General features: G+C 43.4%; 1 protein-coding gene across 4 annotated transcripts in view; it reads left to right on the top strand.

The window, feature by feature from the left end:
• Positions 1–1,751: 1,751 nt before the first annotated feature.
• TMEM87B (transmembrane protein 87B) overlaps positions 1,752–25,593 on the top strand; it is a 51,705-nt gene continuing 27,863 nt past the window's right edge. For 3 of the 4 annotated variants that reach the window (XR_011425937.1, XR_011425938.1, XM_023618732.2), the window contains exons 1-9: positions 1,812–2,499; positions 6,068–6,128; positions 10,712–10,803; positions 13,296–13,427; positions 14,389–14,442; positions 15,719–15,809; positions 17,279–17,340; positions 17,614–17,797; positions 20,721–20,820. Coding sequence is in view for 2 of the 4 variants with exons in the window: in XM_023618732.2 (XP_023474500.2) it covers positions 2,182–2,499; positions 6,068–6,128; positions 10,712–10,803; positions 13,296–13,427; positions 14,389–14,442; positions 15,719–15,809; positions 17,279–17,340; positions 17,614–17,797; positions 20,721–20,820 (1,094 nt within the window). In the remaining 2 variants the exon portion in view is untranslated. Of the gene's footprint in view, positions 2,500–6,067; positions 6,129–10,711; positions 10,804–13,295; positions 13,428–14,388; positions 14,443–15,718; positions 15,810–17,278; positions 17,341–17,613; positions 17,798–20,720; positions 20,821–25,593 lie in introns of all 4 variants that reach the window. The other variant, XM_023618731.2, reaches the window with a different exon arrangement.

Below are 25,593 nucleotides of genomic sequence, written 5' to 3' on the forward strand. Positions count from 1 at the left end.
GGATACTTTGTCCTGTTTGTGTTGTGCATCTTGCCTGTGTGTTCTTGGTTATACTGTCCTAGTGGAGGATTATGGGAGAATCCAGGTAGACTAAAAACTATACAATCTCCACTGCCACCATCTTTCCAGAATTAGTGACTGGATATTTTGTACAGCTCCTCAGTGATTTTCCTACACAGCCAGGGTTGAGACCCACTGATCTAATTGCTCTGGTTGCTCTTTTCGTGACCCTTTATTCCTCAGGATTCAGCCTCCAGCGCTCCTCTTCTCTCACTGTTCTGATCTCCCTTGGCAGTCTCACCTTCTTCCATGGCTTTAAACTCTGTCTACCTGAGGATGACCACAAAGTCCCAATTGCTTTTCCTGACATCAGACTCATATCCACTGTATGGCTCCACTGGCCATTGCATGGGCAGCTTGAACTTAACTTGTTCACATTTTCTCCTCCTCTGGATGTTCCACATTTCAGTTGTTCCAGCCAAAGACCTTGCTACCAGCCTCAACTCTTCTCCCTAAGCCCTAATATCTAACCAATCACCAATGCTTTTTTATTTAAAATCTCCATCCCCATGTCTCTGGAATCTATCCAAATGTCCATCTTCATGGCTGCTCCTGTGGTTGAGGCTACCATCTCTGAATTACTGACATTCTTAGCTGATCATACAAATTATTGCAATATTCTTCACTGGTCATCTCATGGCCCACCTTAACACAGTGTCTCATAACAACCAAAATGATCTTTCTGGTCACCTCATCCTCCTTGCTAAAAAACCACTCCTGCCTCTTTGATGTTCTTAGACTAAAACACTATCTTCCTAACAGGGCTTAGGAGGATCTGTATATTCTGGTACTGTTTAAATATTCTCAAGTCCTGCCAGTGTCCATCTCACACCAGTATCTAGTCATCTAGAGGTCTTTCTATTCCTCCAGGCCTTGGCACAGGCTGTTCTCTCTTAACGAAAACACCTTCAAACCAACCCCTTGCTCCCACAGTTATCTCACCCATAACTCTTCCTGCAGGGTTGAAATGTCATCTCATGTCCTCTCCTCCCACCTGACTTACCTTCGAAATCTCTGGTGGATGCTCCCATGTGATCCCCCGACACTGTTATTCCTACGGACATAGAAACCATCACACTGCTTGCTGGAAAAGGCACGGATGCATGTGCAATCTTTAGTATGTATTAGTCCCTCAATAATTACCAGCTGAATAAGCGACTAGGGTGACTGATAAGGCAGCCAGGGCCTCTTGATTATAAATCGATCCTATTTTATGTTAATGACATTGTTCATCCAGGATTGTATTCTCCCTCTGGACATTATTATTTACATTTGATAGTAAATACAGTTGTTCTCTTTGACAGCAAGACATTTATTCAGCTTTCAGAGTTGAAAATGCTGGACGAAGTACACAATAAGATAGACCCAAGCCTTGCCCCTCTGAGCTTTAAGTAAGCAGGCAATTTTATTTGTTCTGAAAATTATTAACTGTCCTACCGACGTTATGCTCACAACACAATGCTTTGAGTTCAACTGACCCTGACTTTAACGTATTTTCCAGGCACTTTCCATGAATTTAGAGAACAATTTGTTTCCCCTGAGCTGAGGGGGTCAGGGTAGGGGAATAGACAGAGAATTCAGTAACTGAGACACACAGAGCAGAAGAAATTCAGCTCGCAACCCCATCCCATACTCTCCACTAAGTATCTGAATACAGTCACGCCGAGTCTGGAGCCCGAGCTTTCCGCCTCAGACCAGCGCCGCCTCCCCGCCCGGCCCCGCCTCCCCGCCCGGCCCCGCCTCCGTACTCCGGCCGTGCCCCTGGCCCCACCTCCCCGCCCGGCCCCGCCTCCCTACTCCGGCCCTGCCCCAAGCCCCAGCTCCCTGCCCCGCCCCAACCCACGCCCGGCCCTACCTCCCCGCTCGGCCCCACCTCCCTCCTCCGGCCCGGCCCTTAGTCCCGCCTCCCCACCCAGCCCCGCCTCCTCCCTCCCGCCCAGCCCCCGAGGCCCGCCTCCCCGCCCGGCCCCGCCTCCCCACTCTGGCCCGGCCCTTAGCCCCGCCTCCTCGCAGGGCCACCTCCTCACTCCAGCCCAGCCCCGCCTCCACGCTCTGAGCCGCCCACCTCTCAAGTCCACGCTCCGGCTCCTCCTCTAGCTCCGCGCCTGGGCCCCGCCCTCCATGTCCCCGCCCCGCTTCCCAGGCCCGACCCCTCCCCCACCTCCCTGTCCGAGCCGCGCTCCCCGGACCGAGCCGGCCTCCCGTAGGCCGACCTGCGCTAGGTGCGGGCCCGGGGCGTGGCGGGCGCCGCGGAGCGCCAGGTGCGGCTTCCGCGTCAATATGGCCGTCGCCTGCCGCGTCCGAGCCTGGCCCCCGGCGCGCCGCCGCCTTCCCGCCGGGGACCCGCTGCTGCTCGTCGCCCTCTGCCTCCTGTGCTGGGCCCCGGCGCCTGTCTGCGCCGTCCCCGAGCTCGGGCTCTGGGCGGCGACGGTCAACGACGTAAGTGGAGCGCACAGACCGAGGCGTGGCGCGTGTCGGGCCCTCAGGGTCGTCCCGGGGCTCGCTCGGCCCCAGCGCCCGGCCCTGGCTTGTTCATCTGGCCCTCTTGCTGGGCCTGCCCCGCGTGCCCTGACACGCTCCCTGAGCCTTATGTCTGTTTTGGGGGAGCGCCCCGTCCTCCAGCCTGTGGGGAAGATTGGTCAAGCTCTTGCGTGGGGACAGCTCTCCTTTCTAAACGCTGTTCCTGATCTTGAGGATCCCCTTTCCCGAAGTCCTGGCCCCTCGCTCTGCCCTGACGTGTTCTGGCTAGGTCAGGTCCTTATTTATTCAGACCTGAGCCCCCAACCCCTCGGCACTCCTAGCGGCGTCTTTGGTATTTGACCCCTCCTGGTGCCCGGGTGCAGCCATAGGGCCACACTCGTGAGGCCACAGGGGGCACTTTCTAGGGCTTCAGTTTCGGCAGAAACTTAGAAAGCGCCTGTGCCGCTTTCGTTTTTGTCTTTAAATGAGAAGGGAACTTGCAGTAGTCGCCACCCCCTTTCCCTCTTCCTTGCTTCCTGAATTTCTCTAGGGCTCCCATCACAGTTCCGGGAGTCGGGGTGTGGAGAGAGGTGAGATGTGATGGAGTGTTAGAAAGCCTAGTCTGGAGGCAGGAGTGTGTGGAAACTTCCTTTCCAGGGCAGGCCATTTGGGAACTTGGCATCCAGTAGTTACATGAGATGATGTGGGAGGAATGCAGGGGTAGAATTTTGGAAAGTCTTGCTATAGAGGGACGGGAAATCGGGAAGAGGTGGTATCTCTTGCTTTTCTAGAGTCAGTTGACTCATCCAGCTGTTTGAGATGAGTATTTTCCATATGCATTGAAATGATGTCCATGTTCTAAAAGAAGAATTTGTATTTCGATTTCCTCAATCAGGAAAAGAAAGTAGCACCAGAAGCTACAAATACTTCCTACAAAATAAAAGCTACACAGACGAATGAAAGCAGGTACCTTTCTGAATCTTTAAGACCCAGTAGAACCATTTCTTCCAGGATTCTCCTGGCTCGGTGCCCGGGTATGTGTGTTCGTGATAGAGCGTGCATATCTCTGTTATTGAATTTCTCTGAACAGTAAAAGCAAAGCTCAGAGAACCGCACTCATAGTTTCATGCTGCTCCTGTAGTGAAGGGGCAATATCATAAACTAAGTCAGAATAAACAATGTTGGAAGTGAATGAGCTCCATACAGATCATTAAACTACTTGACATATCTGTAAAGCTCTTTGCCAAGTATTCTTTGGATGTAGAGACTCCAAAGGCCATGGAGAAAGCACGGCTTTGCTTTCTGCATGAGAAAGAAATTTTTCCTTGAGTCCCACATGATCTTTAGTCCTGTGTGACTCAGGCCAGTAGCAGTCCATGAAGACTTTTGCAAAGAGGAGGCTGATTTTTTCCCATTTCAAGTTGTCAAAACAGGAGAGGAGAGCGGGGCTTGCTTTCATTTGTACTGCAGATCTCAAGAAATGGTTCCTTTGATTGTAAAGGTCAACAAATAGCTTGAGCACCTATTGTGAGCCGTACACAAAACTGGCCATTGCTGTCGCAAAGACAAATTTTAGGCACAGCCCCTTCTCTCAAGAAGCCCACACAGTAATAGGAACAGCACACTCATGAGTATTAATTACATTCTCGGGGAATTGGTTGAGTAAAGAGCATTCTTGAGATGTTACTGGAGCACGGAGAGGGTAACCAGCCCAGCTTGCTGGAGTCAGTGCCTGGCTGGGTCCTAAAAGATGAATAGACGTTACCTTGGTGAAAAACAATGAGGAAGTACCGCAGGAGCGGTGCAGGAAATTCTTTGTGTTTCTGCTGAGTGAAGTTCTGGCAGGAGTGATAGAGGGGACTCGGGTCACTGTAAGCCTTCCAAGCTTGAGCCTGTGGCCAGGGGTCTACCCTCAGGCCTGCGGGAGCTGGGGCAAGTCATGTCACTGAGTGAACTGAGCTCAGTTCAGGACTGGAGCGGGCGAGTGGTGTGGTAGATCGCAGGTTACATGCCCCTTCTGGCAGCATAGGCACAAAATTGCCCTGTCTCCTTTTTTTCAAGTGAAGCCAGAATCCATATCTTTATTATGTCAACTAATTCAAAACTTTAAAAAAAGGCCCCTTCTGGACCAAACAAACCCTGTTTATAGGTTGGATTAGGCCCCCAGGCCACCTTTAGCAACTTTTGAGTGTGAATGAGGGAGAGTCATGGAAGGATTTTAGACATAATGCTAATCACTGTGGCTGCTGTCTAAGGATGTCTGTAGGCTCAGATCTGGAGGCAGAGGTACCAGTTAAGTTACTGCGGAAGTGTGGGCAGGAGATGTTGAGGGCCTGGATTAGGGCAGTGGTAGCAGCAATGGAGAGGAAGAGGTAAATTTGGGAAGTGTTTGTGAGATAAAGTAGGCATGCCTTGGAGATTGGGCAATGGAGATGATGGACTGGAAGGAGCTATGGCTTCGGTGACTGGGTGGCATCACCTGCAGTGTAGGTAGAGTTGGCGAGGAGCCGAGGAATGTGTCTGGTTTAGGGCAGGTTAGTGTGAAATGTCTGTTGGACATCCCAGTGGACATGACCTTTAGGCAGCTGGGTATGTGGTTCGGAAGCTCAGAGCAGGAATCCGGGCTGATGGTTTTAGCGTTACTGTTGAGACCGTTGGGGCGGGGGAGGAGGATATCAGGAAGAGCTGCCTGTCCTATTGGTGTTTCTCTTTCATTCCTAACCACTTGTTCATTTAACACAATCCCTTCTCACAGCATTTTTATTCTTGGTGAGGGCAGACATTAAGTAACTCACTAATACATTATTTATTTCATTTTAATTGTGGAAAGGGTTGTGAAGAAGGCTGGGTCCTAGAGACCGTGTGAGCGAGGGCCGGGCCTGGTGTGGGCCATGGCGGAAGACTTTGAGGAAGGGACTTTTGAACTGGGCTTGGAGGGTAAGAAGGAATCAACAAGGTGAAGAAAGAGCGAGAGGGAAGGGTTTTTCAGTAAGTTTTCAGGTTGACCACTAAGGTCCTGGAGCAGGAAGGAATATCATACTTTTGAGGAACTGAAAAGAAGGTGGTAGAGAGGTGGGCAGGCCTTGACTATGCAGGGTACTGTCAGCTGCAGTAAGAATTGGTCTGTTTTAAGTACACACTGGTAACCATAACATTTTAGGGAGAGGTGTGGGTGGTTTATCAGAAGTACATTCATATAGGTACCAAGAGAGCACGTGCAAATGCACAGATGGCTCTACGTCAGAGCGGCAGTAATCGTGCAAAGGCAGCAGCCCTTAGCTCCTGTCTTGCTGTCCCAGCTGAGGTGCTAGAGGCAGGAGCATTACCGAGCCTCATCTCACCTGCAGGGAGTAAATATGCTGGACAAGGCCTTAAGCAAGAGAGTCATGTGATCAGATTTACGTTTTTAAAAATTAATCACTCTGGTCGTAGAGAGCAGTGCAAGGATTAGAACTATATATTTTCCAAGGTAAAACTATACTCTTAAACAGTAGAGAAAAAAATTTTTTAACAAAATCTTTTTATGTTTCTTTGTTTTTCATTTTAGAAATCAGGACCTTTGATATTTAGGAAAACTATGTTTAACTCTACTGAGATCAAGTTTTCTGGTAAGTATATTAAGCTAATATAATACTAATATAACAATATATTATAAATGAGTAATATATAATATAAACTTATACATTAACTTGATGTAAACTAATATATTACATATTATAAACTAGGCAAATGTTTTGTTTTTAAGTGTTTCTAACATTTTAAGGGTTTCTTTTGTTTCAGTCAAAGCTCAGTTATTTTCAAGTATGGATTTTTCTGATCCTGTCTCAGAAAATCTAATATGATCATTCTTTAAAACTTATAATTAAAGTCTCATAAAGTAGGCTTCAGCAAAAAAGTATTTGACTCGTGTGAAATTTGACTCTGAGTCCCAGCTTTTAAAACTAGATAAATTCTTTTTATGAATATAATGAAATGTCATGATTGTGATAAAACCTTTATGCCTCTGAAAATTTTTGGAATATACACATGATCATAGTATGAAAAATTACTAGACACTAACGTTTTAATTAGGATTTTAGAGGTTGTGAAAGTGAAAATATTTGTTAGAGACTGTGTTGTCTATGTAAATACCGATGTGCGAGGGCTCCAAGTTACAGATCTTGAGGTTTTCAGTATTTTTAATAGGTTTACACTGGATCATATTTATTGTGATCTAACTCCTATTACTGTTTCCAGTAACTTGACTAGGCAAGTTGGTTGCCAGGGTTAAAGTTTTGGGATAAGGAGTAGTTTTTTGCTGGGTAGAGCAAATTGGCTTCCTGGGGATCCAAAGCCATGCCCCTTTTTTCTGTCACACCATCCTCTGATCGTTGGGTGACTCTGCCATATGTGGGCCTTTGCTGAGGGCAGTAGGCTAGCCATCACCTAGAAAGCAGAGGTGGTTCAAAGCAACTTGGTGATATCATAGATCATCAGTAGTGTTAAGAGCTTGGTAAGAGGAAATTGAAGTCCAAGGTGGGTGAGGAAAAAATGTTGGCATCTAATTGCTTTAATGAATTCATATCTCAATGTCTGGACAAACAAGATTTAAAAGACTAGTGCAGACAAAAAAGTTACATGGGAAAAAGCAAGTTATGTGGACCAGTGAAACACAGACTTTGATTTTTTAAAAAATCAATATGTCATCTCTGAGATCAGCTTCAGAGTAGACCACGGTTAAGACAGTGGTATTAATGTATCTATAGAAAGAATGAGGCAGCAGGAGGGAGTTAGGAGCAAAAGTATAAAAAAATGAGGATTTAGTCAGGCAAAAGCGGGCAATGTCCAAAAGCATCGTTGGAAGAGAAGTGTTCTTGAACTATGACTATAGCTGTGACATATGGCTGGCAGGTGTGGATGCAGCATCCACCTCCTTGAGCCTCCTTGTTCTGGTGCCATGCTTGCTAAGCAACCGTCTCATCACCATTGGGCATCCAGGAAGGCATGCTGAAGGGAGAGAGTTGGTTGATCGTTACATATCCACTTTACGTTACTATTCATTTTAAGTGAGTAATTGGGCATTCTGGTTCATATACTACATTGGTGATGTGGTGAAAAAGTGAGTCTGAGTGTCTGTTCTCACAGAACTAGATTTTGGTGGCTGCAAAGCTAAGATTTGTCCCTTGGATATGTGTCCATGCTGTATGCTGGATCAGACATCGGGTGTCCTCTTAGGTGACCCCTCTTTTGCTACTGCATTCAAGATGGAGTCATGTGGAGCCACTGTTGAAAATCTCTCACTGTAATTCACCATATTAACAGCATAAAAGAAATACACCATATTGTCATCTAAATATATACAGAAAAGCATTTGAAAAAACTCAACACCCATTCATGAGAAAAACTCTCAGAAAACTAGAAATAGAAGGAAACTTCCTCAACTTCATAAGGGGCACCTATGAAGAATCTATCTCTAACATACTGTCAGTTTTATCCAGCTTGATCAATAAATTCAGATAATCCCAATCAAAATTCAGACTTTTATGTAGAAGTTGACTAGCTGTTTCTAAAATTTATATTAAAATACAGAGGACCCGGGCTGGCCTGGTGGCATAGTAGTTAAGTTTGCACATTCCGCTTTGGCTGCCCGGGGTTCGCCAGTTCAGATCCCACGTGCAGACATGGCACCGCTTGGCAAGTCATGCTGTGGTAGGTGTCCCACATATAAAGTAGAGGAAGATGGGCATGGATGTTAGCTCAGGGCCAGTCTTCCTCAGCAAAAAGAGGAGGATTGGCAGCAGATGTTAGCTCAGGGCTAATCTTCCTCAAAAAAAACCAAAACCAAAAAAAAAAACAGAGGACCTAGAACAGCCAAAACAGTTTTGAAGAAGAACAAAGTTGAAGGGCTTTAACTCTCCAATTTCAAAACTTAAAGCTACGGTAATCATAACAGTGTGGTACCAGCATAAGGATAGACATAGAGAACAATGAAACAGACTACAGAGCTCAGAAATAAACCCCCATATACAGGGTCAACTGATTTTCAACAAAGGTGCCAAGCTAATTCATTGCAGAAAGGATAGTCTTTTCAACAAATGATGCTAGAACAACTGGATATCCACACTGAAAAAATAAATCTCAACTCTTACTTCGGATCATGGATTTAGACACTCTATACGCTCATCTGTGTCCTCTCCTTCTGAGGCTCCGTTTACACATACGTTCGACTGCTTGATATTGTCTCTCAGGTCACTGAGGCCCTGTTAATTGTTTTTCAATCTCTTTTCTTTCTACATTTCATTTTGGGTATTTCTATTGCTTTGTCTTCGGGTTCAGTGTTCTTTTCTTCTGCAGTATCTAATCTCTTAATCTCATTCAATGAAACTTTTTTATTTTGGATATATATATTTTTAATCTCTAGAAATTTGGTTCTTTTAAAAAATATCTTATTTCTCTCCTCAGAATTTTCATATTTTCCTTTACATCTCTGAGCATACAGAAAATATTTAGAATAACTGCTTTCACATTCTTGTCTGCTAATCCCATCGTCTTTATCATTTCTGTTATCTTTGTCCTATTGATTGATTCATGTCATGGTTATGAGTCAAATTTTTCTGCTTTTTATACTAGCGTTTTTGTTTGGATGGTGGATATTACGAATTTTACGTTCTTGAGTGCTATGTTCTATTGCTTTAACAACTTTGTCCTGGCAGACAGTTCAGTTTCTTTTGGGTCATTTTGATTCTTTCCAGTTTTGTTTTTAATTTCTTTTAGGATGGATCTGGAGTAGCCTTTACTGTAGGGCTAATTTAGCACCACATCTAAGGCGCAACCCTTCTGTGTCTCTCCTGAAAGCTTGGTGTATTTAATGAGGCCTCTCCACTCTGGCTAGTGGAAAATCAAAGTTCCCAGACTTGTGTGAACTTTGAGAATTGTTGGGCTTCTCCCTATATGTGGGGAGGCCGCTATGCAGCCAGACTCTCAAGGGGATCTCCATACAGATTCCTTTTACCCTCTCTCAGAGCAGCTCCCAACTCTTGGGTATTCTGCCCCAGAAATTTTACTAGCCTCAGCTTGTTGAACTCTGAGCTCAGTTTGGATTCCCTCTGGTTACCAGCCTTCGAGATGACTCCAAGGATCCCGGCCTCCTGGTATTCATGACCTTGTGTTGTCCCCTACCATATTATATCAAGGTTGATCTGACCAATAGAACATGGCAGAAGTAATGGCATATCACTTCTGACACGAGGTCTTAAAAGATACTGTGGCTTCTTTGCTCTCTCTGATGACTCGCTCTGGGGGAAGCTAGCCACCATGTTGTGATGACACTCTTAAAAGAGCTTTCTCTAATTCTGCACTTAATCCTTCCCAGTCTGCCTTATCATGGTACCTTCCTACCTGAAACCTTTGGTGGTGCTTTGTAATATTCTAAATAAAGGAAGACTCCTTAGCGGAGCATGATACCCCTTATGAATTTTGTTTAGCGCTCTTTTCCAGCTTCAGCTCTTTGCCATTCCCCAATCTGTCTTCTGACCATGGCACAGTATTTTCAAGTGGTCATACTTATGCCGTGCTCTCACTCACCCTGGCCATTTGCATGTACTGTTCCACCCTCCTCCTCACCTGGCTACCTCCTGCTCTTCCTTCATGTTAAAGGTCTCTTCCTCCAGCAAGCCTGCCGGTACCTCCTGCTCTTCCTTCATGTTAAAGGTCTCTTCCTCCAGCAAGCCTGCCAGGACCCCATTCTTCACGCTCTCCTAGGCTGTGTTAGGAGCCCTGCCTGTTTAATTGTTAGCCCTTCCCTCCCCCAGTACCTTTTACGTCAAGGACAGGGATTGCTCTAGTTTACCATCATGTCACTTCCTGGCACACAAGGGGTGCTCACTCACTGTTTTTTGAATGAATAAGTCAATGAAGAGAACACTTTAGAGTGAAGTAAACAGTGACTTGGCATATCTGGCTACTCAGTTGATTTTGACACTGGACTTAGCATAGCGATGAAATAAATAGTATTATAGCAACTTTTGGGTAGCTATAATAATTTAATGAATTTATCTGTCTCATTTTGCAGTGACTTTTTGGAGAAATTAGGTAATATTTTACTCATTATTTCATTAAAGTAGCCTATTTTAAATTGCATTCTTGAACCCTTAAGTTTATATTAGAGTATATATATTCTTATTGTAAAATGAGACTTTCTTTTTCTAAACAGTTAAGTCATTCAGTTGTTCCGGGCCTGTAAAGTTTACCATACAGTGGTATTTGACGTATTATACCTGTGACAATGAATATCCTGCACTGGAAGTAAGTAAAACACAGATTTTTAATGTATATAAAGCTATGAAGAAAAAGTTATGAGTGTAAAGATTTATTAGCTCATCAGGTGAGGAGGCTGGAAATATAAAAACTTTTTTCTTTTTTTGCTGAAGAAGATTTGGCCTGAGCTCATATCTGTGCCAGTCTTCCTCTATTTTTTATTCTGTGGGCCGCCAGCACAGCATGGCCACTATCAGAGCAGTGTAAGTCTGCTCCCAGGAACCAAACCCAGGCCACCAAAGAGGGAGCATGCTGAGCTTAACTGCTAAGCCACTGGGGCTGGCCCTAGGCTGGAAGTATAGATTGTAGTACCTCAGATTTATTTTGGGACTTAGGCAATAAATGCTTTAATTATGCTGAAGTGTATGCTTTCTGAGAAGAATACAAATCCTTTACTTTCCTTGTATCTTGTGGAAAATGTTAGTAAGTGCTTAAATCAGACATGTAGGAGCTGTTGATAAAGAGATTGTGGGTCAACAAATAAAAATCAACCTAATTTAAGAAAGAAATATAAAAGTTTCATTTCCTTCAAAACATTAGTAACAGGGAACCTAGAAGTTTAGTGAGGATGAGTACATTTGGTGAGGAAAAGTAGAGGAAAGGAGACATCTGGGGACAGGAGGGGAGAATGTGAGGGGAGGAAAAAGAGGGTTAGGGTTTCTGCTCCCCTGGGTCTGAACCTGGGCCCCTTCCCCTGGAGTGTCCCCTGGGCCCTTGTGTCCCTCATTAAGGCCTTTTGTTGTTTCTCATGTTGGTTGCTTGGAATGGTTTCCTTTTCAGCTTCTCTGTTATCCGTTGGTTCCTAGCTTGAATAATGTGCGGGTTTCCATGCTTTTATTTGTGTTGTCTTTCCATTTGCTGTGAAGGATGCCATTTTCCTCAATACTGCATTTTTGACTTTATCCCTCAATATTTTACCCCTTCATGCTAAACACTTCAGTGTGTGTTTCCTGAGAACAGAGATATTTGCTTAGATTACACAGTACAATTATAAAATTTAGGAAATTTAACATTGATACAGTACTGTTATATAATAAACAGACCTTCTTTAAAATTTTGCCAGTGTTCCAAGAACATCCTTTTTAACAGTGGGTGTTTTTTGTTGTTGTTGTTGTTTTTTGGTACAGAATCCAATCCAGGATCACATTGCGTTTCTGCAATGATTTTTTTTTCAGTCTTTCGTGACATGGCATTGATATATTTGAAGTGTACAAGCCATTTAATTTTACAAAATGTCCCTCAATTTTAATTACTTCTGATATTTCCTCATGATTAAATTCAGGTTATATTTTTGGCAGGTATACCGGAAATTACTGGTTTGTCCCAGTTTTGGCCATCAGTGGTTTTAACTTTGATCACTGGTTAAGGAAGTTTCTGCCAGGTTTCTCTACTGTAAAGTTACTAGTTTTCCTCTTTGCTTTAACAATAATTTGTCAAGAAATACTTTTGTATTTGTATGTAAATACACTCTTTTTTCATCGATCCTTGTTTTAACATCCTTTGATTCTTGCCTGATAAGTTACTTACTACTATGCTAATTGCTAATTGGTGATTTTCTAATTCTCTGTTTTGTTCTATATTTATTAGCACTCTGCTGTGAAGATGAGCTCTCTCTTTGCCTGTCTTACCTGTCTGTCAGTCAGTCAGTCATGAGTATGAACTCACTGATTTTTACTCTGTTATATGGGTTATAATCTATTACTATTTTTATTTATTTTGCTCAGATTGTCCCATATTTGGCCAGTGGCAGCCAACTCAACTTTTTCTTGATGACTGGGTACTGCCATTAGGGGCATGGTTTTATTCATCCATCTGGGAGGCGAAGAACCTCAGGTCACTGATGTGTGCATGAGCGTCTCCCCTGCACTCAGTGGGTTTGCCATCTTCGCTTTATGTTACTAGGTGTTTGGTTTATCTTTTCTTGTAGTCAAATGCTGCTTTCTTTCTCTGTAAAATGTTTTATATATGGGATAAAATGGGGGTAGGCCCAGGACAAAGTATGTTTTATTTCTCCATGAACCATTTCCTTGTAGTAATATCTTAATCACTTTTCTTACTGTAAGATTATGCTTGTATTATGTATTACTGTATCTGAGCACATTGGAATGGCTAAAATATTATGATTACCTCAATGATTCTTAAGGTTATATTCAGGGCCGGCCCGGTGGCCGAGTGGTTAAGTTCGCGCGCTCCGCTTTGGCGGCCCAGGGTTTCACTGGTTTGGATCCTGTGCACGGACATGGCACCACTTGTAAGGTCATGCTGAGGCGGCATCCCACATGCCACACCTAGGGGGACCCACAACTAAAGTATATAACTGTGTATCGGGGGGCTTTGGGAAGAAAAAGGAAAATAAAATCTTTTTTTTAAAAAAAGATATTCACAACTTTTTTCTTTTCGGTATTTTGTTCTGCTGCATATTTTCAGTGTTCCAAACTGAATAATTTTTGGTATATAACAGAGAATTTTGCCTTGGGTAGGAGCTGTCACAGAAACATGACAGTGTTAATGAAGACTTTTGTGGTCATTATTTCGAGAACAAGGAATGTTGGACAACAAAAAATGACAACTTAGACTGCGATAGTGACTCGCAGGTGTTTCCCTCATTAAATGTGAGTATCTGTCTTGCCGTGTTAACATACAGTTTATTTTACTTAGTACATTCAAGTGTCAACTCTAATTCTGTTTTATCAGTATTTTGATAAAGAGAAGTGCTTAGTTGGTTAATTTTTAGGTATAGTTCTTGGTGTGTGTGGTAGTACGTAATAAGTAAGGTGTTGGCACCGTTGTTCTGTTTATCGTGCCCCTTTGCAGCAGCATTCAGGAAAGAGGATCCTTTTATCTTCCCTTCAGGATCTGCTGTCACTTCGTCTCTCATTCTCTCTTCTGTCCACTTCAGTCAGACCTTTGCCCCTATCATGCCATCAAAGCAGCTCTAGTCAAGTCACCAGTGACCTCTGTGTTGTTAAATCCAGTGGTCTCTTACCACTGACCTTCCCGAAGGTCTGTCAGCTTACTCGACTCACCAGCATTTTACACACTCGAGCACTCTCCTCCTGCACGTCCTTTCTCCTTCCTAGCTTGGAGGGTTAGATTCCAAAATGTCGACAGCTGTCATCCCTGGGTAGTGAGACTGTGGGTCATTTTAACTTATTTTTTATTCTGTAAATTCTGAAATGAAAATAGGTCTTCATTAAAAATTTTAAAGGAATCATTTAAAAAATTTGTGTTGAAGTATAATGAACACACAGTAAGCATGCATATCAGAAGTATACAGCTTGATGAATTTTCAAAACCTGCACACGCGTGTGTAACCCAGATCAAGTACAGACCATTTTAGCACCTAGAGTCCCCTTTTAGTGACTGATAATCTCCCACTAACCACTGTCCTTGTTAAGGAAGTAATTTTTCAAAAGCAGGATTTTGTTAACTCACGTTTGGGGTACAGTGAGATTTGTTCTCTGGTGTTCAGCCTTCAAATATGTATTTTTTTCTTAAACTGTTTTTTTCTTAATTATTAAAGCTATTTCCCCATAGAAATGCAGCAATATAAAATGCATTTTTTTTCCCCAGAATAAAGAACTAACAACAAATATCAGAAATGTTTCAAACCACGAAGGATCAAGGGTAAGTCACTATTTGTCTTTAAATCAAATATATACAAATTATAGTAAAACTTAAAAGAATCTGCTGATGGATAGATACTTGGAGAGTGATATACAGTAGGGTTGTTAGGATTGGGAAAGAAAAAAGAAACATTATTTAAAACTGTATTTTCTCACATATGTCTATATGAATTTTGTGTATACTTGTTTTAGTCTTTGTTTTTTTAAAAAATCTCTTTAAAGTGTACTTTAAGATTAACTTCTATGCAGCCTTTCTTTTCTTTAAAAAATAAAATTCCACTTTCAAATGCCCAAGACAGCATAGCAGTGGGCTGGTATGTCTTGTCCTTAAGGATGTAAAGAAATTTAAGTCATGAGTGAAGCATGGGCGCGGGTAGGTGGTATTGGTATTTTGGGGAATTACTAAGAGTCAGAAGACCAAGAGGTCGAGAGGGTTGGAAGGAGTTGCGGGTAGGGACTGAAAGCAGGTTTGGAAAGCTCAATGTTTGCTTTTATACTGTGAGTGACTCTTCACATTTCTTGTTTTCTTCAACCGTCTCAGAGGGTATTTTGACAGTGGACAGGTATTCACTCTGCAGTGGCTGGGACGAACTCTCGTCTTTGCGCAAACTCTGTTGCAGGTGGAGGATTAGGAAGTGAAAGGGAAGGATAGGAAATATTCAGGACAGAGGAATGTGAAAAGTGTGGTCCCGCTGTGTGGGGCAATGGAGGGTTCATAGACTTTACAATGAGCAGTTTTAGTCCTCAGTGGGACTAAACTAGTAACATAGTACACTAAGGAATTTAAATAATTTAGCCTGTTTGCTGAATCTGAGTCATTTCTAACGATGTTATCTGACTTCTTCCTCCCCCAATTCAACTTAAAAAACAGACGTTTAAAAACCGACTGCTTGATGATATTAGGATAAAATATGGGAAGAGTAATACTGGAAAAAATATTTGAATGGTAATATTAAGTAAAACATAGAATGGTAACATTAGGGGGAAAACCTGTAGAAGCAGAACAGTAGAAAACGTGGAAGAGTGGGAAAAGCTTTTTTCCTTCTCCATCTCTGTGGGTCTAGGAGGGTGGTGGTAACAACTAAGGGAGAAACCCTTCCACTGTGCACTGTCTTTCCTCTGCCTGCTGTTCCTTTTCATTGTTTTATTTGTATTTTCTAAAAGTTACCTAATTCAGTTACTAGAAGTGGTTTTAAATTGTGGTGAACAATTGCTTAGCTGTATCTTATATAGCAATTAAAAAAAATAACATAAAGGATATTTTTTTCTTGTTTCAGGATGTTATAGCCAGAACACAGAGAGATGGGTTTCATATCTTTATTGTTTCTATTAAAACGGAAAAAACAGATGCAAGGTGGAATTTAAATGGTATAGTTAAATTGTATTCATGTTTACTGTCTGCTTTTACTGTATTCTGTATTTTTGTCATTGACTCAGATTTTCTATATTCTCTGTAAAAACATCATTCAAAAATGAATTTCTGTTATAAAAATGAGTAGTCTATTCTGGGGACTTAAAACTTCATGCTTATCTTAACTATAACACTTTCTTTTTAGTGAATTGGAAATTTAAAATTAATTTAAGATAAATTTAAAAGATTTTAAACTTCATAGTGAGATAAATTCTCCATCCTTCCAGATTAAAAGAAATTTTTTAACATGTAAGCAACATCTTAATTGTATTTCAAGTGGATTACATTATGTTTCTTGAAAATGGCCATCGTCAGGGGTTTAAAATTTTGTTCTTTGAAAAAAAAATTTTTTTAAACCTGTGTCTGTAGCCTGGGAGTAGTAGTAATATGTCTGCTGACTGTGGCTTACGTCATCTACGAGCTCCTCTACCCCCGCCCTTCCAACCGTGATAGGCCTTTTGTGCTTTGTTAAGCTGTAGTTGCTAGTGCCCAGTGCACGAGCGGGCTCACAATAAGCAGTTTTCAAGGGAATGAATACTTTCACCTATCCTAGAATTGACTGGCTGTCGTTTTCCAGAGCGGGCATCTCCTGGGCTGACAGTAGCCAAGCAGCATGGGAAGCTCCTGGGGATTTACAAACTGCTCTGATTCATCCACTGGGGACACAGAGGTGAAGCCAGGCTTTGCCTCTGAGAGGTGCCTAGTCCAGTGGGGAGGCAGAAAGCAGTGAGATGAGACTGGCATTGCTGCAGAGGAGGCGCAGAGCTGGTGTTCCATGAGGGAAGCTGATGGAGGTGGCTGCCCCGGAACAGTGGGAAGTAGGGCTTCCTTCCGGAAAAGACATAATGGGCCAGACCATGCCAAATAGAGGAAGCAGGGACCTTGACACCATTCTGCTACCTAGCTTTGTGCGCCCTTCCTTCCCAGGTGGTGCGTCTTTTCTCCTGACACCAGCAGGCAGTTTTAAGCACCTGCTAGTTAGTCACTGGAGCACTTGCTGAGCCCTGTGAGTCTTGCACTATATTTGACACTCAGTTTTTTATTGCTGTCTCAGTAATCCAGACTAGATGCTTGAGTTCAGTAATTTATCCCAAGTTACATTCAGGATGACAAAGTTCTCGGTGAGGTCAGTGACTCAGCAAGGGGCCTGTCTAAGGCTAGTACTCCTTTCCTTCTGTATACCACCAGATTTGGCTCAGGTTTCACAACAGCATGTGTACAAGTAGAGGTATCTTGATAAGATTACATAAATAACTAGTAATTACCCCATACCATGTGTGTGCTAGGTAAAAATTCAGGGGGTTTTTTAGCTTGGTTTGTATTCTTGGAGCCTTCTTGGAAATGAGCTTACATTTATAAACTTAGGAAAAAACTGATTGTTAATTTAACTCTTTAATTTTTTTATTCCCACCCTCACCTTCGCCAGTTTCTCTCTCTATGATGGGACCTCATGGCTATATCTCTGCATCAGATTGGCCTCTTATGATTGTGAGTATTTCTCATCATTTTTTCCTTTTTTTTTTTAAATGAATTTTAAGAATGAATTCTTAATTAATTTTAAGAATTTGTATCCTAATTGGAAAATTTTAAAATTTTAAGAGCTCAGTGGTGGTAATCCCTTAGGAGCTAATGCTTTGACATACTCTCTATTTCTGGTTCCAGAGTGACTGGAATATAAAGGATTGGATACTTGAATGTAGAAATGTCAGTTTTCAAATAATCCAAAGGCTTAACTGACTAAAATTGCTTTTCTTCCTACAGTTTTACATGGTGATGTGTATCGTTTATATTTTATATGGCATACTCTGGCTGCTGTGGTCTGCCTGTTATTGGAAAGACATATTAAGAATCCAGTTCTGGATCGCAGCTGTTATTTTCCTGGGAATGCTCGAAAAAGCAGTTTTTTATTCTGAATACCAAAACATCAACAGCACTGGGCTATCAAGTAAGTTGCGATTGTCTCCGTGAAGATGGTGTGGTTCACTGGCTCCTAGCATTTGTGAGCAGAGCTGTGGGAGGCCCCTCTCTACAGTGGTTTGGGAACAGCCGTGTTATAAGAGGAGAGACGAAGATGAAGAGGAGGGAAGCCCAGCAGAGAATGTCAGAGCAGCACTCTGACCTAGACTAGCATGTGGCTGTCTTCATTTTCTGTTTTCCTTCTTGCTGACTTTCCCTCGCTTTCCTCCCCTTCCCTAAAGCTCAGCTACCGGTAATTGGATGAAAACAGCACAGAGTTCTAGACGGGGAACTTTAGATGCTGCCAATCCTTTTAACGGATTTGTCTGTTTTTTCTCCCATCCCCTTTCTTCTCCTTTCTCTTCCAAAAAAGAAAAGAAAACTTGGCCACAGGGAGTGAAATCGGTGGCACCGGGGTGAGCGGTGCCTGCAGCCTTCTTGCCTTCTCTCTTCCTCTTGCTCTGGCAGAGACCATTGGAGGCACTGTCACAGCCGACACAGTGTGTGTGAAGCGGGGAGGGTGTATGGTTGGGCATCCTCAGATGTGTCCCCCAAACTTCTAGAAGGCAGGTTTCGAAAAGGCCAGAGAAGGAAAGTACAGTTAATTCTATTGCTGAACCTTTGGAAAGGGAGAAAGCTCAGAAGGATTGGAAGTGCATAGGAATGTGCTTCTGAGTGGTCAGTCACAAATGATCTTGGTACAGGTTTTCAAAGGGCGTGGTTGTCTGCTATTTATTTTAAAATACTCCAGGAAAAAAAAATTTGAGTTTGAATATAGATGAAACAAATTTGGCATAATGTTGATAATCTTTGAAGCTGAGTGATGGGTACATGGGAGTTAATTATACCACTTTCTGTACGTTGGGGAATGTTTGTAATTTCCCAAAATAAAAAGTTTGAAAGGACCCGTACAAAAGAATAAAGAAAGGACAGACATCCATGCAGACGTATTAGAGGAATTACTACTCTGTAAGAAGTTTTCCTGATACTTTAGTGTGTGTGTGTGTGTGTGTGCTCTAAACCTGGTGAGGAAGGAAGGATGGGGCTGCTCTTAGTGCTGAGGACTAAGCATTCTCGAATGTCTGAGAAGGCGCTTCTGCTCTTTTGCTGTTAGTGGTGTCATCGCTTGTCTAGAGAGAGGAAAGGGTGGTGTGAACTTCAGTGAGGGCAGCAAAAGCCTGAGATCCATGAAGAGCTGAGAGACCATTTTAAGCCCCACTGTTTGAGATGACACCAGAACAGCTTGGAGGAGAACCCCCAGACTGCTGTGGGTGTCTTTGAGGGATCCTATGGAAAAAGAGAGCTGCCAGAAGACCAGGCACGGGCCGAGGTTGTTTCTGATTTTGCTAGGTGGGAATTCTGTAACCTAGGCTGTCTTTTCCATTGATCCTGAAAGGAGAGGCCTTAGAAAGATTTCTGAAAGGATGAGAAGCAGTGACTGTTAGGACCCAACATGAGTACTTAAGAATAGATTGTGTCAGATTAACTTCTTTCTTTTGTGCTTCTAGGTTGGCAGTAGGGCAATGTAACAAACTTAGTATATCTGGACTTCTTCAAGGTATTGACGAGGTCTCTTGTGATTTCTTGTAGGCAAGATGGAGAAATTGAGCTGAAAACAAAAATAATTAGGTGGATTCACAACTGATTTCTGAATATCTTTGTAGTTCTCTCCATCTTTACTGCCAGCACTCTCATCATCGCTTACCTGGATTTCTGGAATAACCTCCTGAGCGTTTTCCTCGCCTGCAGTCTAGTTCCTCTCCAAGCCATTAAGTAGAGCAATCTTGATAAAATAAAGCTGTCCATTTTATTCCAAGGGCTAGCCAACTTTCTCCAGAGGTCCAATAGTAAATTTTTTGGCTTTGTGGACCATACTGTTTCTATTGTAACTACTCAGCTCTGCCATTGTAGCATGAAAGCAGCCACAGACAACAAATGAGCATGCCTGTGTTCCAATAAAACTTTATTTACAAAAACAAATGTAGGGCCAGATTTGGCCTGTGGGTTGTAGTTTGCTGGTTCCTTGTTTACTATCATTGACTTCTCACTGCCCTTAGCATCAAGTCCAGACTCATAGTATGGCCTAAAAACCCTATGTGGTTGATCCGCACCTCTATCCCTAGCCTCTCTTCTTGACATTCTCTCATTATCGTCTCTGCTGCAGACATACTGAACTTTCACTTCTTGCAGCATATTTTGCTTTTCCGCTTTTCTCTTCCATGCCTTTGTTTGCATGTGCTATTTCCTTTGCTTTCCCCTTTCCCTCCCCTAAATAGTTAACACCTACTTAGCCTTCGAATTCCGATTTAGGTGTCTCTTCCTCTGAGAAGCTTTTCTGGACCCATGTACACTGCATCTCCCCAAATGTGGATCAGGTTCGCTGTCTTCATAGTCCTGGGAGATACTGTGTTACCTCTAGCACTTACCATCCTGAGTTCTATTTACTTGTCCTAACCAGAGTACAAGCTTCCAAGGGCAGGGATCATGGCGTATCTTTTACTATTATAGCCACTCAGTAGAGCATTACTGAATAAATGCTGAAGACTTCCTGGAGAAAAGAACTCCAGAGGACATTATGGTGTTCAGATATTCACAGGACAAGAAGAGGGACAGAGTTCTTTGTAACCTCACGGGGGAAAAACAGAACAGAGGGAAGCTAAGGAGACAAGAGTTCAGGTTGATAGAAGAAAGCTGTGTCCAACAGAGCTGAGCTCATACAGAGTGAGCTCTTCAGGGATAGTGAATTCCCCTCCACTGGGGTTTTCAAACATCAATTGGATTAGATGATTTTTAAATCAAATGTAGCTAATTCATCTGAGGTCAGAATGTATTGTACAGAGTACATATTTAGAATCTGGGTGGTGGGCCTTCAGGTGTACCCAGAGTGAATTATTTTCTTTCTCCCCCCCCAGCCCAGGGTTTATTGATATTTGCGGAGTTGATATCTGCGATTAAGAGGACATTGGCACGCCTCCTTGTGATCATTGTGAGCCTGGGTTATGGCATTGTGAAGTAAGTATTGGTGTGTTGAAAAGATAGCGAGTCTCCAGTCTTGTGATTCTGTCTGTCTAGCCATAGGCGTGAGTCTACAGATGCGGTAGAGTGGGGCTGTTGAGCACGGGACATTGTGGACATCACTCATTCCTAGGGTCACCAGAAGTTGGAGCTGACTTGACAGCACATAACAACAAACAGCATGACCTCTGCGAAACTGGAAACTTCTCAGTAGCGTAATACAGATCCCATAGGGAAATACCTGCCAGAACATGTTTTTAAAGGATTTCCGTGTACAGTCATGCGCTGCATAATGACATTTTGGTCAGCAACGGACTGCGTATGCGCTGCTGGTCCTGTAAGATTAGTACCATACAACCTAGGTGTGTAGTAGGCTATATCATCTAGGTTTGTGTAAGTACACTCTGATGTTCACACAACAATAAAATTGCTTAACAACGCACTTTTCAGAAGATGTCCCCGTCGTCAAGCGATGGGTCACTGACTGTATTGGCTGTTTTATACTGTCCTCAAATAAAGATCCTGAATTTGAATTCCAGTAACTTTTGTTAGTTAGATGAATAAATAATCAACTTTAAGGGTAGTGGAAAATTTAAAATGGTTCTTGAAGTTGGAACCATTTTCTGTTTCCTTCTCTGACTATGTTTGGGCACTGGGAGAGAGAAGCTTAAACACCAGGTCAGCAACATTTCTGACTGAAACCTGGCTATCCCCTGAAGACCCTCCTTCTTCTGGACCCTCTCAAGCAAATCTTCTCTCATACCTGTGAGTCACTGGGCTTGTCCTCTGTCCTCATTGCCTTTTTCAGACCATTCTTCTTCCTTCTTCCCTAAAACCCTCTGATCCCTGGAAGCCCATGCCTTCAGACTGGATTCCTGCTTCATCTTATTGCGGTCCCCTGTTGACTTCCAGATCTCTCCCCACATCTCTTACCTCTGAGCACGTGCTTCAATGTCTCCTCAGGCTTCATCTGTCAGAACTCCCTGGGATTTCAGTACCTGTGTGGAGGAGTCTTTAAGTAGCCTGCTGTTGCCTCCTCACCTCTGCTGCCCTGCCTGTCGCCCCCACCTCAGCTACTGACTTCCATGGCCATTTGCTAAACTTGATCCTTATGTGAAACTGCACCCTCTTCATAATCGCCATTTTAAACAGTCCACTTTTCACCTGTCGCCTCCTCTCTTTCCTGTTTGCTTTCTCTGATGTCAGCTCCGGTCATTCTGTGACCCTGGTATGGCATCTGGCCTTTTGGTCCTCCCGCCTCCCACTGATCCTCCCCTGCTCGTGTCCTTGCTTTCTCCCTTTAGCTTATATTCCTGGTCCAGCAGGCTACCGACATCCTTGCATCCACCTGAAACCTCTGCCTGGCTCTTCATCAGCCTCCCTTGATTAATCCAGCTTTGCATCTGCTTCAGGCTCACATCTGAGCAGCGGCATCTGCCTCCGGAACACCCGACCACACTGCCCGGGCTCGTCTCGCTGCCTGACCCTGTGCTTCAAGTCCACCCTCGTTGCTGCTGGCAGTTCTTTTAGACCCCTTGTCAATTTATGCTCCCACTCTCCCGCTCTGCAGAAGACCGTTTTACCCCTTCCCTCTCCTCACACCTCCGATTTCCTACCTTCATCCACCTCAGCTGAGCTTGGTTCTTTTCTCAGAGGAAATAGAAGCTATCAGAAGGGAATTCCATGTGTTTCCACCACACGTCTGTGTCATTTCCCCCACGTGGACCACACGCAGGATTCTGCTCCTCTCTGAAAGGCACAGACTGGCCCTGCTGGTGGTGATGTCCTGCCCCCGTCCTTGTGCTCTAGATCCTGTTACCTCTCATCCGTCAAAGAAACTGCTCCAGCAGTCAGTTCCATTTTCTCCTCTATCATCAGTTCTCCTTTCTGTTGCGTCGCTCCCATCTGCATGCTGTCATTTTCTGTCATCTTCAGAAGCAGAACCCTCCCTCAATCCCACATAGCCCTCTCTTCTGCTTCTACTTCATTTCTCTTCATCCCTGAACAGCATAGTTTTTTTTTTTTTTTCTCTATGACCAACTACAGAGAAGAAAAGATCTTGGCCCAAGTTCACAGGTGGTTGGTACAAGCCAAAAATGTTTAACTGCTGAATTACAGGCCTAATCAAGGGTGGCCCTAAAGGACAGTGGTGAAGGGAAATCTTCCAAGTAAGCAGAGCTGTAAGCAGTACACTTGCCATCCATTTTTTTTTCTTTTTTTTTTTTATTAATGTTATGATAGATTACAACCTTGTGAGATTTCAGTTGTACATTATTGTTAGTCATGTTGTGGGTATACCTCTTCCCACTTTGTGCCCTCCCCCCACCCCCCCTTTTCCCTGGTAACCACCGATCAGATCTCCTTGTCAATATGTTAACTTCCACCTATGGGTGGAGTCATATAGAGTTCGTCTTTCTCTGACTGGCTTATTTCGCTTAACATAATACCCTCGAGGTCCATCCACGTTGCTGCGAATGGGCCAATTTTGTCTTTTTTTTTTTGGCTGAGTAGTATTCCATTGTGTATATATACCATATCTTCTTTATTCAATCATCAGTTTCTGGGCATGTAGGTTGGTTCCACGTCTTGGCTATTGTAAATAATGCTGCGATGAACATAGGGGTGCAAGGGACTCTTGGGATTTCTGATTTCAGTGAACGGCATAGTTTTTCAAATGAGTTGTCTGTACTTGCCACTTCAACTTCCTTCGTTTTCTTTGGAACATACCCTAATGAGCTTTTGCCCCATTTTTCCACTGAGACTGCTCTTGTCAAGGTCACCTTGACCTCTCCTTGCCAAATCACGTGGCCCTGCTCAGCCTTTGTGGGAGGACCCGGTCAGCAGCTTTGGTCGTGGAGCCCTGGCTGCTCCTTACTGGTCTCTTCTGGACCCTCTTCGTCTTCCTGAGCTCCAGCATCGGAGCACCCAGGTGCAGGCCCCACTTCTGCTCTAGGACTTGCACCCCTGGGGTCTCCCATCCAGTTATGTGGCTCTAACTTCAGAGCACATCCAGAGTGAGCCCTTCCCATCCCTTCCACAGCCTCCCCCCTGGTCCACGCTGCCATCTTCTCCTGTGTAGACTACCTCAGTAGCCTCCTAACTGGTTTCCCTAACTGGCTTCTGCCCTGGTCTCCTGTCACCCTTTTCAGACAAAGCAGGAGCCAAGATGATCCTTTAAAATGTACCTCCTGCCACTCGCCCGTTTGAACACTCTGCTCCATCCTGTCGGCTTTCATGCTGTTGCTGTTCCTTAAACACAATAAACTCTGCCTCACAATGCAGTGGAGCCTCTGCCTGTGAGCCTCTTCCCCCAGAGCCCGGGCAGAGTTTGCCCCCTCACTTCTTTCAGGTCTCTGCTCCACTGTCATCTCCCAGGTGAGACATCCCTGTCAGGATTCCTGCAGAGTGCTCACCCTCTGTCACTCTGACCCCTCATCCTTTTGACAAGGCCTCTTGATGTATATGTTAGTAGTTGTTGTTTCTCCCCCCATTGACTGGAGTGGGAGCTTTGCCTGTTTTGTGTGCTGCTTTCCCCTGAGGCCCCAGTGCAGTCCCCGACACCAGCAGGCACTCAGTATGCTTCAAATGCGCACGTATGCTTGTGAGCTCAGGATTCGTGTCATTAGCAGGATTTTAGCCAGGAACCCTTCTTTTCGTTGGAATTTTATTGAGATTCCTTCCCAAATTGCTTTTTTTATGGGGGGCATGCTTAGTACAGGAAACAGAACAAAAATCTCTCGTGGAATCTTGTGGTACCTCATGGTTCTAGTTACGAACATCAGGTGCCTGGGTGTGGAGTGTGGTTGCTACAAAAGGAATAAAAGTTGAACTGATGTGTAAGGACACAAGCCGTTTGTGAATGACTCCATTCGCTGTCAGCTTGTTGTAGTCCACTCTTCCAAAGTGACAGCAGTAATAATTCTGACTCTTGGAGTGTTCCAGCTAGCTGGCTACAATGAATCAGAATTTAGATTAACTAAATTAGATATGTAGTCTTAAATACGAGCTATGAATATTAATTTAGTTTTTAATTAGACTTTGTTTTAAAATGAGTATCGTAAGTATTTTTTCAAAACTGGTTTTTTCTTGTAGTTACTCTGAGAAGAGGGTTTTTGAGCTAAAACGTGTGTACAATAAGCTCTGATTTGCAAATGTCATGAAATTTCAGTTCTATTTTCAAAGTATTAATTGCAAAAGTCACCATCTTTGCATTTTCCCATCTCATTTATATTTTTAAAGAATCAAAAATGTTATTTTAATTCTTTTCAATGTAAAGAATGAAAACTAAAGTCTGTTAGCACTCTTGGTTTGGGTCTTGAGAGAAGGAGAGTAATGCAATTCGATCTCCTACTATCCTGCTCTTTCTCTGCCCAATTCGTAAAATCAGTGGATTATATATCTCAGAATGATTTCTAATCAGTGCTAGTGGGAGAATTAAATGATTATTTCTGCCAGTGACACTTAGAAGTTGGCACCCACCTTCCTAGGTTTCGCCGATCTACTCTTCCATTCTGTGGAAATAGTATCTGGGTTATGTTAATTATATTGCTTAAATTTCAGCAGCAATTCTCTGGCACCTGTTTGGCCTCAGAATGTTGCTTCATGGGCATCAGTACAGCTTCAAGTCCTAGAGAAGGAGGCCCACTTATTCTGAGCCTATTTCTGCTTTGTTTTCAAGAAATATGCTGTTTCCTGAAACAAAGTCGCTCAGCGGCAGAGGCGAACTGATTGATTAGGTAGCGGCTCCTCTGGTATTGGGAATGGGGCCGT

This window comes from Equus caballus, chromosome 15 (assembly GCF_041296265.1).
Source record: "Equus caballus isolate H_3958 breed thoroughbred chromosome 15, TB-T2T, whole genome shotgun sequence".
Taxonomy (NCBI): domain Eukaryota; kingdom Metazoa; phylum Chordata; class Mammalia; order Perissodactyla; family Equidae; genus Equus; species Equus caballus.